Source organism: Rhinolophus sinicus, linkage group LG10 (assembly GCF_036562045.2).
Source record: "Rhinolophus sinicus isolate RSC01 linkage group LG10, ASM3656204v1, whole genome shotgun sequence".
In the NCBI taxonomy this organism is placed as follows: domain Eukaryota; kingdom Metazoa; phylum Chordata; class Mammalia; order Chiroptera; family Rhinolophidae; genus Rhinolophus; species Rhinolophus sinicus.
Genome location: NC_133759.1, coordinates 73,473,571 through 73,495,125, shown reverse-complemented (window position 1 = coordinate 73,495,125; position 21,555 = coordinate 73,473,571). Strand labels below are relative to the sequence as shown.

The following is a 21,555-nucleotide window of genomic DNA, read 5'->3' as shown; positions in this document are numbered from 1 at the left end:
TTCTCTTTTTTCTGGTACTGTTTTGAAAAGTAACACGAGACCATGTTCAATTTATGGTTACTTTTACATTTTAAAGCACACTGTGTTAAGTTTCCTATGGTTGCTATAAGAAATTCCACACCATTAGTGTCTTAATACGAATTCATTATCTTACAGTCTCAAAGTCAGAAGTCTGAAATGGAGTTCCCTGGGATAAAATGAAGGCCTCATCAGTATTGTGTTCCTACTGGAAGCTCTAGGTGGGAATCCATTTCCTTGCCTTTTCCAGTTTCTCGAGGCTGCCCGGATTTCTTTACTCATGGTACCTTTCCATCAAAGTCGGCAACTGAATAGCTTTGACCTCTGCTTCCATCATCACATCTCCTTTTCTGACAGTCTTGCTTCCCGCTTTCCCTCTACCCTGGGATTACGTTAGGCCGCCCCCTCTCGAAACCTTAACATGGTCACATCTGCAAAGTCCCTTTGCCACAGAAGATAACAGAGCCACGGATTCTGCAGATCAGAACATGGACATTAGTCTGCTGACCACATTCATTTGAAATGGCTCAAGTTAAAAATTGTCTTCAGTCTTCTCCTGAAAAATTCAAGCACATCAAATTCTTGAAATCCAATTTCTTCCTTCAGTTTCTTTTAAAAAGGAAATGTTTTAGAAACTTTAATGAACTACATAATCAGATTGTCCATCAGCATTTTGGGGGGCATCTTAATATTTATGTCTTTTGCTGTAAAAAAAAATCATCTTTCTGAAAGTTCATGTTAAAATTAGAAAGACAAGTCTAGATAAGTGAAGGAAGACACACTGGAATTGTATCCCATAAAAGGTAACCACTCAAGCTCCCCTACCCTAAACTCCTAAGTTAAACTAGGGGACGACATCCCCTTCAATATTCAAGATACAAAACTGAAACCCTTATAAATATGGACAAAATAAGACTGCTCTTAATTGGAATACTTGCTCCCATGGTTGTAATCAAGGGTTTTTTAAAAGGCTGAGGGATTCTTTGACAGCCACTAAGGCAAATCCTAACTATCACCAACCCCTCGTATCTTTCCACTGGGAAACCACCTTCAAATAACATCATATATTCTGGCCAACAGCTTCTAATCCCAGAATTTGCCTCCCCCCACCCGCCATCGACTCAACTCCACTTTTCAGAGGATCTTAATTGGATGATATAGGAAGAGAATGTAAATGTCCCTGGATCATCCAAACCCAGTGATTAAGATTTCTAGAGTTTCCTTCTTCACTGTCTCTCTTTTTTGCTTTTCGACACCCTATCCCTTCATTGTTTTTCTTGATGCCTGGTTCTTCAATTCTTCCTTTGATTCTTGGTACTACACAGAATCTTCTTCAGCTATCAAAAAAAAAAAAAAAAAATCCGAAAGACAACTCTTCTGGTGCTCAACTTGAGCAAAGTTGATCTCTGTGTCTCAAAACACCAATGATACAAGAAAATGTACCCCGCTATGAATATGTAACATAATCATAATCTGACTATACACGTAATTAGAGGTAAAGAAGAATGGAAAAGGTTTGCTGACATTTTTTTAACAAGTAAATGGCCAGACACATTTAGCCTTTCTCTGCCTCACAAGATAACAGACATCAAATACATGACGGAACGCCATGCCTAGTTGTACAGGTTGTATACTGCTTAATTCTAGGGGTACATTTACATATACAATGATGTAAAGGGCTCCCTCTACTGTTGTGTCACATACAACCTACCTATCCAATTGGATGAGGTAGGATTCATTAAGTGTCTCTTATACACCAAGCACTGCGTAAGGGGAAGAATACAAAGGTAAATAAAATAGGCTTCTCCTCTGTGGCAAAGAAGAGAATGAACACCATCATCTCTGCAAAGTGATAAGGACCCCAGGAAGAAGCCTGGGGAATTGTATTAAATAATGGGTAGTTCTATTTTGCAATCGCCTTTGCCAGCAATGGAGAAAGAAACACCCAAAACAGATGATACTGAATAATATGGTAATGCAAAAAATTAAAGAACCACATAAAATCAAATCTTCACCTTAGGGCCAAGAATCACTGAGTGTAAAGTATATTCAGATGTAAGGGGAAAGGGATTTTATGTGCCTTTTCTAAACGTAAAATACATCATATCATAGTGCATAAGGCTGCAACATGACTATTTGATTTACATAATGTGAAACAAGGGACTTCATCTGTAACTAAACAACATGGTAAAACTATGACAAATGCACTGCTTATTGTCAAGGGCACTTAGAGTCCTTCACACAGCCAATTTCTGTTCACTTAGCAAACAAATGAATAAAGCACATTATTTCAAAAAACACGAGATCTTTTATCCAAAAGCATTGGAAGAACCTCTCAGTGCAACTGAAGAATAAATTGTCAGCAGCATTTCAAAACCTCAGATCAGACTATAATTCTAAATCTTCAACTTCTTTCCAGAAGACCAAAATAATATATTCTTAATTTCATAATAATCAGAGATTTATTAGGGGGCTGGAGGGTTTGTTTGCCTAGACCTGTGATCATGTGGATTCAAATTCTCTCATTTTTGGCTCATGTTGGCTCAGTGCGCCTGAAGTCCACATCACAGAGTTTCATTATGTGAGTTTATGGAAATGATACTGTTAGACTTTGGCAATGGGGAAGGCCAATAAATTCTGCTTAAGTTCTGATTTATATTGAAAAAAATGAAATGTAGCCTTTAATTTCCAAGAATGAAGATGCATCTGAGAATAAGTCTCATTGTAGAGTTTTATAGTGCCCTGGGATATACCTATAAATGACTCACTCAAATATTATTCTATGATTTGTATTAAATTAATATATTCCTGACATTTCTATATTTTATTAAATTTTCTATCTTACTTGCCAAAGGCATTACTTTGAAACTAATTTTCAGAAGTACTGTACATAAACCAAAAGCATTTCAGTAAATAGGAAAGGCGAAACTATCACTAACAAAATGAAATTCTAAATTAAAGAGTGTTTTCACAATTTCAAAGAGTGTTCTCCACAATTTCAAAGAGAAACGTGAAAATTACACTGAGTAATCATAGAGTTGATGGTTGGGATAATATGTGTTGTGTTTTTTGTTACTATGAGCCCACAAGCACTAGGTCAGCTCGAAACTATTTGCTTCATTGTATCACACCGAACAATTTAACAAATATATTACTGCAGATAGGTTTGGATTTATACAAACGTTATTCATTTTAGTTGAAACCAAAATTAGTCGAGCTAAAATTTCCTCCTTCTAATGTGCTCACTTAACATACAACATTCAATGTTGTATGTTGTAAGATGAACGTTCATTAGAAACTAGGCTGACTATGAGTTTAGCTTGTCAAATACGGATAAGAACATGGAATCCATGGAGATTAAAATCTTTATTTTATTTTTCACAACTTCCTTGCAAAGCTGAAGATCTGATCACCTTTATTTATGTTTACACTAACACAAAACCGTTATACTTCTTTAATTACTCAAACCACTCATTTAGACTTTCCTGATCAAACGGTGCTAAGCCACTTAACAATAAAACATTTCCTTTAGTGGGCTGATTTTCACTGCAATGAAAACAATGATATGGAGAAACAGCGACCGTCCCCACAAACCTTAGCTCCACAGGTGAGTAAAGGGAGAATTACTTGTCAGAATCTATCAAATTTATTTGTGTATAGCCTTTGACAGATATTTTTTTTCTATTTTCAACCACAGATTTTTATTTCCATTGCTTTCCAAAAATACAGAAGCAATGTGTTAAGTCCTACATACGAGGCTGAAAAAAATTGAAGTCAACATTTCTGCTAAAGGATTGAGGAGGTGTACAAAGATTTTTTTTTTCCAATAAACATGAAGTGGTTTAGCAAAACTGTAGTAAATTTTACCCTCAAAGAAAGGCTTTTCCACTGGTTTTGAGCAGAAGTGCTGTCCAGACAGTGAAGCTTTGGTTTTCTATCCATAACTAAAAGATACATTCAAAATAACAATGCCTTAGTTTATCTTATCTTTGAAAAGTATAATTTGAGCATACAAAGTACATATTTAGTTCTGTGGTAGTAGTTCAAGTTTTGAAACTCTGAGGATGAATAATTATTTTATCAATTGACCTAATCCAGCAGCTTGAGACTATAAAATACCGGTTATTATATGTTTTGCTGGAGAATATTATCTAGAATAGTCTCACAAATCCCAGAGAGTATCACCTTTAGTTCATTCTTTTAATATATTATAACTAATATAGCCTACAACTAAACATGCAGTTTAATTGCATTTTATGAGCATTTGACAATAAGGAAGAAGACATTTCTAAACACAAGAGCAAGTACTACTAGCGACACTAAATAAATACTAGCATGTTTATAACCATATATAGATAAAGATGTTGATAGGCTTTTCTCTAAATGTGAAAAATCATAAAGTTAAACAAATATCAAGTAGTTATATGATTAAGGATACTTATATGCAATAAAGTAATATGTTGGCTCCTCCCTCCAAATGATATAGACCAATAAGTGTATTGCTGCTGTAACAAATTACCACAAAATTTAATGACTTAAAGCAAGAGAAATGTATTATCTTACAGTTCTAGAGATCTGAAGCCAAATGCTATATGTCTTGCTGGGCTAAAATCAGGACCATCAGGGCTGCATTCTCCCAAAAAGCTCAAAGGTAGAATGTTTTCTTGCCCCCTCCCGCTTCCAGACTGCCTGCATTCTTTGGCTTGTGGCCCCTTCCTCCATCTTCCAAACCAGCATCATTAGCATCATCCACTGTCTGTGTCTCTGACCTTCCACTCCCTTTTCCATCTTTTAGGATTCCTTTGGTTATACTGGTCCCATCCAGATAATCTGGGATAATGTCCCCATCTCAACATCCTTAATCATATCTGTAAGTCCCTTTTACCATGTAAGGGAACATATTCCCAGGTTCTAGGGATTCAGGTGTGGACATCTTTGGGGCACATTATCCTGCTTTCCACAATGAATGACATGAAAAGACTTGCAAGACATAGTGTAAAGTGGAAAACACAAAAAACAAATAGAGCAAACAGTGTATCACATGACATGATGTCCTCTACAATACATATCAACTCAACACGGGTTACCTTTGGGCAACGTGTACCATGAGAATATGTTCATGCATTATTTGGGGCGGGCGGGGAGAGAATTATGCTACAGTGTTTCCTAAAGAACTATTTCCTAAGGACGTATTTAAAATAGATTTTTAAGGGAAAATATGTATTATAAAACAGTATATAAAATGGGAACTTCAACTTCATGGATAATATTCTGTTTTCTACATAGAAGGGTGAACACACAGTTGTTAATTTTATTATTCCTTATATTTTCTTTATATGAAATACAGCACACAACTTTTTTTAAAGAGAATACCTTTTACACTGCTATTGAAGGTTAGCAACAAGAGAACTAATGATCAATAGTTAAAAGCATTGCTTTTAAAGCTTTATCACAGAAGAGAAAATATTGGATGCAGGAGATTTTTTTTTCAGTTTTAATGAGAAAAATGGCATTGGAGTTAAGGAACAGAATTAATGTGGAAATACTGGTGGAGCAAGACAAAACTTGCATGTAGAGTATGACCCCAGTATTATCAATATATGTATTTAGTTACACAAATACATAAGATATAAAACTGTAGAAATATATTTAAAATAGTTACCTGTAATTATTTCGAGGTAGTAGAATCACAAGCTAATATTTTATCTTTATTCTTGCCTTTCTCAAATTTTTATAATAAATGGATTACGTTTTTAATATAAGAAAAATAAAAATTAGTAGTTAAATTATGATTATCATCCTCTTTAGTCTCAGAAGTAATAACCTACTACTTACTACTATGAGGAGAAGGAAGACAGATTTTATCAATCGAGAAATAAATATATAAAAACTGGAAATCTAATAATATATAAAGCAGCTGGAAATCTAATTTCTCTATACCAGAGTGGTGGTCAATACAGGTTAGAAGTACAAATTAACCACATGCAATAATTTATGTGATCGTAAATAATACTATGAATTGTATTATTCATACAATTTTTTTCACCTTTATGAATTATAAACTTTTTTCAGAAATACCTGAAGCATTATAAACTTTTTTCAGAAATATATTTAGTACTATAATAGATTTAAGAATCTTGTCATGCAAAATTATTACAAAATATAACTTCATATTAAAAATAAAAAAATAAGGTCTATACATTCCCTAGTAATCCTAATCATTTTCATTAAAAGCAATATTTGCTACTCTATTATTTTTACAGAAGAAATTCTTTAAAAAATGTTTGGTTAAGTAAACTTTAACATTTGCTAAACTTATTCAAACAAAAAAGTGCTTATTTATACACCAGATAAATTTTAGTATAAGTCAATTTCTTAGAGGACCCCCAAAATTAAGTGACTGACAATGGCCTGTACATTTAATTACATGATCTTTCCAAATCTATCCTGTCACTCTGAAATATGAAGGACCTCTACTATAGAAAAGATACATGTTTTCAAAATATATTTTAACAATCCTAATATAATTTTAAAAGAATTAAACATATTTTAAATAAATCTGTGAAAATTTAGCAGAGAATTGAGAAAATTATGAGATAAAGGAATTAAATCTTAGTTACTTGCTAAAAAACTTGAAATGGACTTACACCTTTATTTTGCCTATAATCTTACAAAACACTAACATTTTTTATAAAGTTATTAAGTGTGATATTGGCTATAGATTATGTGCATATAAATACCCTTTCATAGATTAATAAAGTACGCTTAAGAATTCATTAAGAATTGTTGTTGATAGGGCTTTTTTCCCCCATACATAAGAGATATCATCTAATGAAAATGAAAATATCATTTAATGAAAAGACAATCAATGGTCTTTTGGACTCACTTTTTTCCTGACGGGTAGTGAGTCATTGATCTTAACACTGTTTCCCCTGTTTATGTAATGTATCTCCTTTCTCCAGCCAATTCAAAATTTCTTTTCTGTATCTTTAGTTTTTATCACTTTTTCTAGGCTATATCTAGGTCTATAAGTTGTTGAAATTTTTGCCATTACATCTTCAAATAATTGGTCTTACCCATTCTCATTCTCTTCCTCAGGGATTCCAATCACAACCACATTAACTGGGAAATCTAACGTCAAAGCTACCTCAGGGTTGGTTTCTATTTACCACTTTTCCTTGATGCTGCTTCACAATTCCATGTTTCTCTGCTTGGCCAATTTTTATTATGGTTTAGACATTGTGGATAATACATTATGGAGATCCAGGATTCTGTTACCTTCCTCTGAAGAGTACTAACTCTTGTTTAGGGAGGCAGCTCAGTTACTGGCTGATCGCTCAGTTTGAGTTTATTCTTTGGTTGGGAGGATCTATCAGAAGCTCAAGATTATTCCCACAGCTTTGTAAACTGGTGGGACTCAGCCTCCAAACGCTGTCCCTCCCAAAGATCCTATGGGGACAAGGTTTCAGGACTTGTTAGGGAAGATCAAGGGCAGGCATTTCCCTGGATCATGATCCCTAGTATGAAGGCACATCCTGTCTGTTTTCGCAGCTAAAAGTCAGGAGTAATAATCAGGTATTCACAAGGTTGCTCCACTCCTATGGCCTGAATCTGCTCACTTCCTAGTATCTTTTTAACATCTAAACTCCGCAACAGCACCTGTTAATTCTGGGCAGTTTATATCTGTGTGTATTCAGACTAGCCTTTCCAAGTTCTCCCAGATGATCTGCACATGGGCTTCTGGCACCTTTCCCTGCATCGAGCCCTCACCTCTGATGCCCTCAGCAGGACCACCATACTCCACCGAGATTCCACTTGCTGACCAAACATTGTCCCCAGGAAAAACACTGGTTGACTGTGGGGCTCCATTAATCATTCTTCCTTCTTTCAGAGTTGCAGTCTTGCATTGCTCATTCTCCAATGACTGAAACTAGTAGCCAAATAAGTATTTTCCAGTTTTACGGTTGTTTATTACAAAAAGTTGTTTATTACCAGGTACACCTGACTGTGTAAGCCCAACTGTGTTCTTACATAGAGATTTTTTTCACCTTTATGAATTATTTATAATTAGGATAGCTTTTATGTAATTCAGCAACAAAATCACGTTTAAATGTTACTGTGTTATGGGATGTGAAATGTCAACACCATTGGTACTAAAATTAAGTTGCTAGTGAACAATTAATTATCATTCATTTTTACTAGCTCTACAAGATACATTTATCAATAATTACTAAAAGAGTGCTCACATGCAGTATATTGTTGCTCATTGTCTCATTTTCTTATATATATATATATATATATATAACACTTTATTACAAATGCTTGTGATAACACAGACATTCATAATGCAGCTCAAACTTCATTCACTTGAAACATTTTTCTCAGATGGAACCAGAAAGTTTGTCAGGTCCTGAATTGGGTTACTTTATATGGTGATGACTGAAAAAGATAACACTGTGGGTTCATAATTTTGAAGTTCCACCAAAATTCACCATAGTTTTCACTTACCATCATCAATGGCTATATCTTCACATTAAAAATTGAGGGTAAATTATTCTTTTAAACAATAATTAATCAAATGTTTTGTCCATGTGCCATCCAATAAATGGCAGTTCAAAAATCAGTTATTATGAATTGAGGCAAATGACTAACATCATTATGCCAAAAGTTTTTTGGAACACAAAATCTGGACTTCTGGAATAAAAGCACTGTAAGAAGGGATTAATAGGATTAACAGCATGGCCATTTAATTGGCTTTGGAAAATTTACCTTGTTATAAGTATAGCTGCATCCACAGAAGTCATGTCCTCACCCCAGCTTGTCGACATTTCTAAATGTATATCATTCTTTTTGCCAAATTCCTCATGTTGCCACTTACAAAAACTTTCTAGCATTTTCTCTCCATGGTGCCCAATATATAGATCTGCCTACAAAAGAAGAGATTTCATTTCAAGGTCAATTTTCTCAGATATACCAAAACACTAAAACCTGAGGGAACTTCCTGAATTACTAAAGCAAATGCTGGCCATGACATTAATTAGAACCTGAAAGATATTCAGGATTAATTTAGTCTGAGCTAAAAACCTGAAAATTTTGTGAAGGTACAATAATTACAAAGTTTGTTTAATGTTACTCAGGAAAAGGAGAGAGGTACAATGGAATATCAAGAATGTGGAACTTTTAGACTTAACTCATTATTTCTATAATTTAAGAACAAAGGTTTTACAAAGTGCCATTTAAGCAGCATGCTAGAATGATGTCACAGAATATTCTTCACTTCAAATGAATTACAGATAAGAAAAGGCTTTAGAAACACATCATGTTTACAAAAGAAAATAAAACTGTCACTAAATATGACTTCTTAAAATTACTTTTAGAAAGTTAAGGTTTGTGGCCAGGATCCTTGGAAACTCAGAACATTCCATTTTTGGAATAAAATGGAGGCATTAACCAAAACTAAAGACCAGTTTATGTATACGCTAAGTGACTTTGTGGACATTTATGGATTTTAAGTCAATAAAAAAGAACATCTGTAACATTCCCTTCACTTAAAAGAACCTGAACATAACTTCTCACCCACATAATTGAACGAAAAACTCAAGACTTTCTTACTGGAGTTTCATGGAGCAGAACAAGCTTTATCACACGAAGATTGACCTGCACACCAAGACTCTTGTGTTGGAAAAGGTTAAAAACCTAAAAACAAATAAAAATAAAAATCCTAAAATAAAACAGAAACATCTTAATTTTCCTTAAAGCCCAGACATGGGAGAAGTCTCAATTCAGTTGAGAAATCGTATAGATTTTAAATCTTTTCACTTATTTAAAAATTAGCTTAAAAAGCAATAACAATGCAATTAATGCATTTTAGACACCAAGAAATTTAGACCTACCATTCTGAGATACTTACTGCAGCCTGGATAGTCTAAGCATTTATTTCAGTGGGGTGCTTTTCACAGTACTGAAGAGAAGGATTTTAGTAACTAAACCCAAGAATTTGTCTTGATTCTTAATTCACAAAATGCAAGTGTCCTCTTTCCTTCTGAGAAACAGTCCTGAAAAACCAGCCTGCTTTATGTCACCTCCCAATTCATTCCTTAGAGTCTTTGTTTCTCTCCCAGGCTAGCGGTCAAACAGAAACGGGGTTTTCAAAGCTCCCCCCTCCAATGGTGCCCATTGAAGACAAGCTCATGGGCCATTGTTGCTTAATGGTTTCAGATCATCATTACAACAGGTTTTCTCAAAACGGAGTGTGTGCAGGAATGCTGGAAAGCAAGGTGAGTATTTTGCGTGGTACCCTGAGTTTCTATAAAATTTAGCATTGATTTAATTTGTAATAGAAAATATAAAAGTGGCACAGAAAACCCATGCTTTCAGAGATAGCACTATTTAGAAGAGACTGACATCGGTCGGTTGTTAGTCTACCCTATACAGAAAGCTGGTGGAGTGTGTGCAGGAGGTAGCTGAACATACACAGAAATGACTGAAGCGTGAGAAAACCTGTTCACTGGAAACACAAGCCAAATGATAGCAAAAAAAAATAGTTTAAAAAAAGGAGGCGATTTTACAAAAACATAACATATTTATCCTTGAATCAGTGGTGCTTACCCTCCCTTATATATGGTAACTTGAATTATAAATGGACATTTGCCTTTTGCTTCTATTTATATTTATTGTCCTCTAAGAACCACTCTTCACTACAACCTTCTGATTCCGCCTCGAAGACGGTTTCCCCAACACGGTATGCAATTACGTTAAAGGATTCATTGGGTAGTAAGTATCCATAAGATGGTAGGTACAAATTAGATTTGTCCAGTCCAGAAATTGTCAGCTGAAGTTAGCTACATGTGATTCTACTGGTTAAAATTTTAGCTATTAGCTCTTACTCATCAACTAGTATTACTGATATCCATTCACATACCTATATAAGAGCTCAATGGACTACCAAACTCCATTTTTCTTCCACCTCATAATCCATAGTACTGTGGGTGGGGCCGTGCAGATAAACAAATATTACAACATTTCTGCTAATGTCAACAAATGACCCTTTATAAATGAGAATGAAAAGAAGGGCACCAAAAAAGAGAGGAAAGAATAAAGTTTTGCCACATCAAAATGAACAATAAGGGTTTGTTGGTTTTCTTTTAACTAGACGATGTGAATTATTATTCTGATATCTCTTTTGAGATGGATCAATTTGGTAAACCTAAAGAATTTTTTTACTGATGTCAATAAAAGAAAGGAATAGCAATGAGTTAATTTTTAAAGAACTTCATTATACTCACACATTTCTTCCTTAGAGTTTTCTTGAAAAAATTCCAAGCGCACTTTAAAGTTTGCCTACCATATTTAAGATGGTTAGAATGAATCTCCTGGCTGCATCTGCTCCATGATAGGAAACCATTGCTGGGTCTGCAACCACTACAGTCTCTATGTTGTATTCTTGAGGTAATTTGTATGAATAGCGTTTCCCTCTTCCACTTTCTGTTATTTTTTTAGATCTAGGTCTTCCTTTATCTGTAACAGAGAAATGAATTTTTAAATGTGCCTCCATCTTGGCAAGGTGAACAAAAAAAATTGTTTAATAGTTATAAAAATGTTTATTGAATACCAACATGTAATGATGATACTATGCCGAGCAAAACCAAGTTAAGTTCCCTTCACACCTGGAACCGAAAACGACATTTGGCTTTGGAGTATGACTTTGGAATCAGACCCAATGGACTTCTACATTTACTAGCTCTGCCATGTGGGAAACTAACATCACTAAGTCAGCCCTAGTTTCCCCATTTGTAAAATGAAAAATACTAACACCGACTTTTTAGAGTTGTTGATGGCTTATAATAAGTCCCATTAGTAAAATTCTAGCATAGAGATTCATATAAATAAAATAACCCAATAAATAAAAGATAACACTATTTTTATTTTGAAACAAGTGACAAAATAAAGGCCTACTTGCAAAAAGTGCCTGAAATGACGTCCCCACACAGCCTAATTTCAGGCAGGTGCCCCTAATTACTCAAACATTATGCATGGGTTACAAAGGATTTGGTTCTGTCTTCCATCAGGATCATATACAAGTTATGACCTTAGGGTAATAAAGATTCCTCAAACAGGGCCAAATAAAAGTAGTAACCACAAATAAACATATTTATAAATTTAACTACATAAAAATGTAAAATTTCTGTTTATTAAAACATGCCACTATCATAATGAAAAGCATGCCACCAACTGGGAGAAGATATTTACAATGCTTTCCCATAATAAAGAAATAAAAGCTACTCTAAATCAATGACAGATAACCCAATTGAAAAATTGGCAAAGGACTTGAACAACCATTTCTCACAAGAAAGATATCCAAACAGCTAATGAGAAGCATATGAGAAGGTTCTCAGTCTCATTGGTCTTCAGGGAAATACAAATTAAAACCACAATAAATTAAATTAATTAAAATCTCGAGAATGGCTAAAATAAAGAGATGATTATATCAAGTGTTGACAAGAATGTGGGGACAGCCGCAAGTACCATACACATACATGCTGGGGGTTTAAATTAGGACAACACTGAAAACCTGATGGCAGTATGCACTGAAGTGGAACGTTTGTATTCCCAGTGATCCAAGGTCTAAAATATATGCTCACCAGAAATGCATGCAAATCACATATACAAATTATTCAGAGCAGTACTATATTTGAACACAGCTCAAATAACCATCACTAGTATAAAGGATAAAGACATTTGGGGCTATTCATACAATGAAATGCTATATAGCAATGAAAATAAATCAACTACTGTAATGTGTGAAAATACGGATGAACCTCATAACCAACCAGAAGGTTGGCACAACAAGAAGCCAGTTACAACAGACTAGGCAGGGTAGGATTCCATTTATAGAAACATCAAAAACTAGGAAGACATGATGTTAAACGTCAGGATAGGAAATCTTAGGGCAAAAGAAACTTGTACCTATGAGTGGGCACGAGGAGGGCATCTGTGGTACTGAAATTTTCTATTTCTGATCTGAGTGGTGTTTGCATGGTTATGTTCATTTGGGAAAAATCCAGCAGTTATACATCATTTATGTAACTTCCTGTATGCATGTGGTTCTTCAATAATGAATTTATGACTTTAACAGCTGTATTGAGGTATAATTTACATGCCATAACATGTAGCCATTTAAGTGTACAATTCAATTAGTTTTAATAAATTTCTACAGTTATGCAACCATCTCCACAATCCATTGTTAAATCAGGTATCACCTGTTCCTCTCCTTGCCATTTAACAAAATTCTGTTGATATCACTAAACTGCTATCAATGCCCTTCCCAAACTTGTTGGACTTGTATTTCCTTCCTATAATTTTTGTGGAGTCCCTGGAAGTAAACATGTGTATTTCATTATTCTTATTTCTTTGGATGTCTCTAACTTTGTTTTCAATTTGGAGATAAGTATTCTCACATTCTAGTCCATCATCTTGGTTCCTGATAAATTCCTTTTCTTGAGTCTTGTTCCAGGTGTTTTGGCTTTGGATTGCCTATTCTATTTTATTCTATTCTATTCTATTCTATTCTATTCTATTCTATTCTATTCTATTCTATTCCATTCTATTCCCTATTCCACCTGTCTTGCCCTCGAACACCTTTTCATGTGCCAGAATTAATTTGTCTCTTAAATTCTTGAACCCTTCTGTTACTGATTTCTACAGCCAACTCAGTTAGCTCTGAGCGCTAACATGAACTGGATCTCACCACCATTACTGAAAACTTCATTGGTTTCAGATATCTCCATAATTTACAGTTTCTCACTTTTTCTCACAGCGACACAGATTAAAAATCTATTTAACAAATAAAGTTTTACCCAAATATCAATAGAGGCAGTTAATTAAGTTAACCAAAGTGTTATGAAATTAAATACAAAGACTCCTTACTTGTGAAACTAAGCTTTATATCATGAAACAAGATAATATAAGAAAAAACAATAACCTTCTGCAACAGAACCACTATAGTTAAAAGTAAATTTTAGGGACTTATATGCCGTACCAGAAGTTAATATCAACGACCTTGATGAAGGACAACATAAGAAAGTGGTTTTATTAGTATCTAAGATCTATGGCAGTGAAGAATGAATTTTTTAGTTTTTCGAATTGTAATCTCAATCCTACCTACTGTTACATATTAGTATACAGTTACATAAACTTGCAATATTTAGGAGGGGATGTTCCTACAAGCATGTGAAAAGACTCATCTTGGCAGGGTAAACACCTCATGAACTGATTATGGGAAAAATTAGATGACAGATAGATAGATAGATAGATAGATAGATAGATAGATAGATAGGTAGATAGATAGACCGATATGAGTGAAAACGATGCAGTGCTAGGAAAAGAGAGGATAAGATGATTGGCAAAATATTAGAAAGTAGACATCATCATAAGCAAAATTGATCAAACTTAGGGGGATAAAAAGGGAAGTAGTTAGAATTACTCTTTCTTGTTGCTGTTGTTTGTTTTGGTTAATGCATGGGGTGGGGGGTTGTTTAGTTCTGATTTTTGAGGGACTGGGTAGATATTGGGAGATATGGGCACGGAGTTTGGGAGGCAAGATGATGGGTTCAGCTTTAGATTTATTAAGTCAGAAGCATCTGAGAGACATCTGAGTAGAAGTTACTACATACTTGACAGTCAGAAGAGAGGTTTAAATGGAGACAGAGTTTGGAACTAATCAATGTGTAAGTGAAGCTGAACCCATCAATTTGGATTCTATCACCCTGGGAAAGCATGTGCAATAAAAAGTAAAAAGGAGGAAGTTCTAGGAAATGCCTATATTTAGGGAGGGTACATGTGGAAGAAGACACGCTGTGGAAGAGACAGAGGTAAGAAAAATTGAAGGAGAGCTAAAATGAAACCAGGGGATACAAAATTATAAAATGAGGGGCTTCTGAACTGTACCAAGAGTGGTAAACAGACCATGTAAGAGAGAGAAGTTTGTTTCCTTTCTTGCCCCATATAGTGACAGCTTTGTTGGCCCCGAACTGTCAGTGTGTGGCGCCCATATTTGCATGTTATATTTAAATAGGCTACTTGGAACATTCTAGGTTTCTTAAGAATCTGAACTTCACGGTAGATGCCATCATACAAGTTAGCCACTGTGTGTGAAAATCATATTGAAGTAATCTTTTTATTAAGTCGTTTCCTTTGAAGTCTTAATTCTCTACATCAACTATGCTGAGCTCATTCTTCATCTCATAAATCTTGAGACCATTTTCTACCCATATGCATGTATAAAAACAACATAATTGATACCGCACACTTGCAGTTAGAGAAGAGATTTTAATATGCATGTTCACCAGTGCTCAGTGTATGATGTCCGTCATATCCTCCACATAACGACAATAATCTCCACAACCGTCACGGACGGCGTATGGAAATGATTTCAGTAGTGTTCTGAGTCCTACACATACACATAAGTTTATACCAAACTGCTAAGGAATATATATCAATAATGTCACTTGCCTGCTTAAAATCTTCAAAGACCACATTTTGCCTTCCAGATAAAGCACTTCCCAGGGCACACAAGTCCCTTCATTATCTAGTCGATGACTACCTCCCCAGGGTTAGCTCATGACCATATTGCAGACATTTGGCTTCTGCTCCCCTGGTCGATGCTTTCTCCTGCCTTTATACTTCTACATGCATGGTTCCTTCTGCCTGAAATGCTCTTTCCTAACAACATGTACTAAAAATTTCACATACGTTTTTCATTTGCACACATAATCTCACTTAATTCTGACAACAGCTCTGAGCTTCGGGTATCACTATCCCCCTTTGGTGTAGTGTAAATGGAGCTTTTGAGAAAGAAAGCAAGTTCTCCAAAGTCACACAGCTAGTAAGTGGTAGCACAATAATGTGAACACAGGCATCTGGCCCCAAAGTCAGTTATCTGGAACTGCATGTGCTGTCCGCTTTTCTGTCTGTGCTATGGATGAGTTTTACTTTATCTTTGAGGCTCATCCCCCCAGTAGTAGAAGCTTGGGATCTTGTGTACTGAGTCTCTCACACTTCTTATCACATTACAGTATAGTTATTCATTTACAGTTTGCCTAAAATAATACATTGGTCGCCTCTTGAGAAAAGAGTTGTGTCATTTAGCTCTACATCCTTGTCAGGTGACTGGTCATGTTTATGTTGCAAATAATGAAGCTAAAGGTCAAAAGTTTGAGGGAACTGAGTAAGAGTACCTTGCTGGAGTGAGACTAATGTATGCCTTGAACCCGGGGTTGCTGACCCTCAACCTCATGTGCCCTCCACACCTTTATGTTGTCTTCTAATAAAAAAATAGGACAAAATCATCCGAAAGTATGAAGGTCCCTGTTTCAAAAAAATATCATGTAATAAATACATATAAACTAATATACCTAAGGCATTACAATGATGAAGGGACATAGTGCGAAGACCAAGTTGAATACAAGTAAACTTGACAATTCCATTGTACAAAGGCAAATGCTTCCATGTTATTCAAATTTGAATCATACATCTAATATGTTAATACATCAGCCTGAAGTAAGAAGGAAAGAGCTACAATTAGACATATCATAAATTAATATTTTCTTTCACGGATTGTGAATTTTAAAATAAATTTTTAAATTCTAGCCTCTTAAAAAGCAACTGAAAATAGGTAAGCTCAGTAAATCATCCAACTAATGACAGCTTGGCACTTCTGGCACACAAGTGCTTGATCCAAATGGGTCAATTATTATGTAACAGGTATGCCTAACAAAAAAACAATTAAAACTTTATGAGAAATGCTTGCCAAATATGAAACCATGTATTTATGCTTTATAAACCTATTAAAATTAAGAATTTTCTAGAAACCTTTCCCCCAGGCACAACAGCACACAAAGCCTGCTTTGTGTCATCCGTGTACATGAGTAATTAGAACAGCTGGAACTTACGATGATTCAAAAGTTGCAGTGTCAATTTCCAGTATAACTCATACAAGGCTATCTACTTAAATGAACTAAATCCAAGTTGTTGCTCTTATCATTTCTGGATGCAAAAGCCTTTCTGTTGCTTGTTCATCATGCTATGACTTTTGTTCAGCCGCTATATCTTTTGTGTTTATAGCTCTAAAAATAAAGAAGGGGGTGTGTCTTATTTAGATTGACTTGATCATGTGCCTTGAACTGTGTGACACAGAGACAAACCCACTTAACCACTTTTGAAAATGATCCCCACACAGACTGATCTCATGAGCTTTCATGAAAGAAAATAGAAATCACACGTTAATTTGAGGTGAATATATCTAAACAGAAACATACAGTAATTCTTTCTGAATCCAAACACCCTAGACAACTGATGATATGAACCACCTATGGTCTCTGTAAATGTTACCATCATCACAATTCCTACATCTAAACCAGCCTCAAACACCGTAACCAACTTTAGAATTAATATCCTGGCACTAATTACATTCACACCTAATTTTTAAATCTGCAAGTCAAATTTTAAAGTCTTTACACCAAAAATTCTTCAATAAATTCCTATTTCCTTAGATTCTAACTAGAAATAGTTCTCATATCAGTGGATCGTCACTGAGATGTCTGGTTTATATGTCTAAAAATGTTTCCTAGTTACTTTCTGAATGATTGCTATTACCTTCAGGTTCTACTTAAGTAAGAGAAATCGTTCATTTTCCTTACCATTCTTGCTAATGCCACAGATCTCTGCCAAATGAAGTAAGGAAGTGTACAAAATAGTCACAATTTTATTTCTGTGAAGAACTGGCAGACAAACAGAGGAGAGGATTTGGTGGTTGGAAATGTTTATGTGCTTCTGAAAACTGCCAGATTGAAATGAAGGGAGTCTGATACTGAGAATGTAATTCAAAGAAATAAATTTTTACTCTCCTTCCTAGTCCTCTGATAATTTTAACCTCGAAGACGACTTTTACTTGGGTCAAATAAAAAGAGAAAAAAAGAAAGAGTAGAAGAATCTTCTGGTCAAAGGAAGGAGGTAGCTGTGATGTTCTCACAGAGCAGGACTAAAATAAGGCCATGAGCTCACAGTATCAGTTTCAGGAGAGCTGGAATTCTGTCAGTGTCATTTCTATTCCAGTGAGGTGACCCATATCCCATGAGGAACAATTCAGGAAAGATATAGGGCATGGTATATATTAATCTCTGAAGTCCTTTTGAGTTTCTATTTTTTTATATTAAAATGTAGCACTTCACAGAAACTCAAAAGACAAGTCTAAAATAAATATATTTAAATGCCATTAACAAAAAGAGATTGCATACTAACAAAAATTGATAAAGCTAGTGGATGGATGGCCAGGTAGATGATAAAAAGGGAGGGCGGGAGGGAAGGTGGGAGAGTGGAAGGGAAGGAGGAAGGAAGGGAGGGAGAGACGAAGAGAGAAAAAAAATTGAAGGATTCATCTTACAGTGCATATTTACTTAAATCTCTCAGGAGAAAGCATTACCTGAAATGACACCACAGAAATGGCCGTGAGGAGGTGACTTCTCTGTGACTTTCTCCTCCATGGACCTTTTCTGCCTATATACACGGTGTGGGTGACCCGTTATGGCCATTGTATCATTGAGTGGTTCAATAAATATGAAGTCCTCATTGAGCTGTATAAATCCCATCTGGAATATATAACACAAAAAGATATATAAGAAATACCATTTGAATAAACTACTTTCTAGGTTCTCCTATTCACACACACTCTGTTTTCGTTCACATATGTGCACACATTCTTCTAGTGAAGCTATTTTAGCAACTGCATAATAAAGTAACTGTCTTCCCATTTTATTACTTCATCTTTATGTACTTTATTGCACTAGCATAAACTTCATTTAGTTAGTCTTAGCCTGTGTGGGTGGGAGGCTAGATGCCAGCAACAGATGCACAGTAAAAATTCTGGAATGTTAAAGGCTCACTTTGGGAGACCCATGGGGTCACTTACATGTACACCGTGTACAGAAGAGCAATACAGTTTTTAATTGCATACAATACACAATCCAACTTTTTGACAATCGTTATTTAATAAAATAAGTCATGTAACATATCAAAGCAAACGTAGGAGACATAGCATTGAAGTTATTATAAAAATATTCTTAAAGCCTTCTACTAAACATTTGGAAAACCTTTGAATAATAAATTACAGAAAAAATAAAGCATCACTTACATAAACAAGTTTCATTTCATACAGTGACATGTTTTTAACGTTTGCCAATTGAAGACAGAGGGCTAAAAACTGTAAAATATGGTTGTGATCAATAAAAAGAACTTATAACAAGTAGGTATCCTTTTATTATATTGAAGCTAAGCCTAGTCATTTCTTTCCTTCCTTTTTTAGAATATCAATGTGCATTATAACTAGGAAAATATTTCACATGGAAGAACATATGACTTAATCTTTTCAATTTTTATTATTTTACTCAACTGTAATATATATAAATATATATTTGACTATTCCGTTAACTCTTTAGTAAATACTGTTGAAGAAATAATCCCTGAGAACCTGCATGATTCATATCCAATCTGCTAATATCAAAGTTCTTAATTCTGTTTTGCCTTAATTATATGAAATGTATAGCTCATTTTAATTTTATCTACCTAAACCTAGCATAGTAATAACATAATTACTTCTTCAGGTACAGTAATGCTTCCAAACTGAATATTAGAAAAAGTAAATCTACACTAAAAAAAAAAGGTACGTTTTCTTTAGAAGTGTACAAGAGGGCTTATTCTTTTGTTTTAACTATTAAAGTGCGTTGCTTCTTCTATACAGAAAGACCAGGTGATTACCAACATGCCACCTCATTTTATTCTGTAAGAATTGACATTAAGAATAAATCTAAAAATCCTCATCAATTTCATTTTATTAAATTTTTTGTATAACCAACAAAATTCTCTAGTACTAGAATAACAGTTCCTCCACCTCCGTCTGTCCCCTTCTCTCTTTCCTAGTCTCCCCCTCTCCCTCTCTTTCACACACACACACACACACACACACACACACACACACATATGTACATGCACACATTATTTGGGGGTGGAGATAATGCAAAAAAGATTTATTCTAATGATTCTTTCAAAATAAGTATATTTTGGGGCCATCTTTGTGTAATTTTAATACGACTTCCAATAAGTTCTTTCATTTTTCATACATGTTTTTCATTCTCTCGAATATGAAACTAGCTTGCATTTTAAAGTAATTCTATGAAACCGAAAAAATTGTCCCTAGAGACTAACTTGATGGGGGGAAAAAGAGAATAACATCGATTTATAAATGGAAATAATCATTTAAAATGTAATATGTCTACGCATGGATTGAGGGTCCAGATTGTGAAAATACAGAAATGTTACTCTTATAGTATGTTAGTGTGATTCTGAGGTTCTGTCAGTATTCAAGAGCACTAATGAAACTGACAGTGTGGCTGATGATTAAAATAATAATTATTATCATACATAGTTAGAGCATCTCAGATAAACATGCTTAGTTTCTCAAAATCATAACACATTCTTTCAACAGGATATAAGCGTGGTTAGATTTATAACAATAAACCCTATGCAATGTAATTGCATACGATCATATAAAATTTAATGATTACAAGAACAGATTCTGGATTTAAGATTATTTGAGTTCATAACCTACTACTAGCCATGCAACTATGAGAAAGTTACAGCACCATTATCTGTAAGATTCATTTTTTTAAAAGCACATGTACTTTTCTTATCCCAGAATTTGATATTGGGTAACCACTCCATAAATATTCACCATAATTTGTATTTTATTAATAAGAATTCCCACAATAACTATAAAGACCCAAAAATCTGAGTATGGAGTAAGAGCTCAGAGAGTTCAAACAAGCAAAGTTTATTCCTCTTTGTATCCACTTATTAGCATATTAAATATTGTTTGAAATAAATGGGGTTCTTTTAGTTAGAATTGGAAACCTCTTCAAAACATAGAATTATCTGTTGTGTTAGGATGTTATCGACAGATGTTTTTTAAAAAGGAAAAAAATCTTGGAATAATTATAAATGGTGACTCATTCATTTAATGTATATTTACTGTCTGGCCACAGTGTGCCAGACTCAGTTCACTCGGGGCACACTCAGCCCCCAGTGTTCAGTGTTCTCTCTCCAGGGAAAGGTTTTCTGTCTGAGACCAGAATACTATCCTGCAGCACAGGAAGTGCTCTAGCTGAGGTCGCTATATTTCAAGATAATGACTTGTATTATAGCAGAACTGAAAAACCTGAAAGGATTAAGAAGCACAATGGGTAGTAACAAAATAGTCATAGGGATGTAAAGTACAGCATAAGGAATACCGTCAATAATATTGTAATAACTATGTGTGGTGCCAGGGGGGTACTAGACTTATGGGGGGATCACTTTGTAAGTTATATACATGTCTTTCAAATCAAAAAAAGGAAGGGAAATATGCATCCTAAAAAAATAAAACAAAATAAAGCAGAAATGCAGAAAATCTTGAGGTTTTCCATGTCTCCACAAAGGACTTGCTTTTTC

At 34.7% G+C, this 21,555-nt stretch overlaps 1 protein-coding gene across 1 annotated transcript in view; it reads right to left on the bottom strand.

The window, feature by feature from the left end:
* Nucleotides 1–21,555, bottom strand: part of ADAMTS19 (ADAM metallopeptidase with thrombospondin type 1 motif 19) — a 232,146-nt gene that overhangs the window by 164,398 nt on the left and 46,193 nt on the right. Inside the window, exons 3-6 of the mRNA XM_019756011.2 lie at nucleotides 18,497–18,662; nucleotides 11,363–11,535; nucleotides 9,631–9,714; nucleotides 8,788–8,945 (exon numbers count right to left, since the gene is read on the bottom strand). Of these exons, the coding sequence (XP_019611570.1) occupies nucleotides 8,788–8,945; nucleotides 9,631–9,714; nucleotides 11,363–11,535; nucleotides 18,497–18,662 (581 nt within the window). The remainder of the gene's footprint in view (nucleotides 1–8,787; nucleotides 8,946–9,630; nucleotides 9,715–11,362; nucleotides 11,536–18,496; nucleotides 18,663–21,555) is intronic.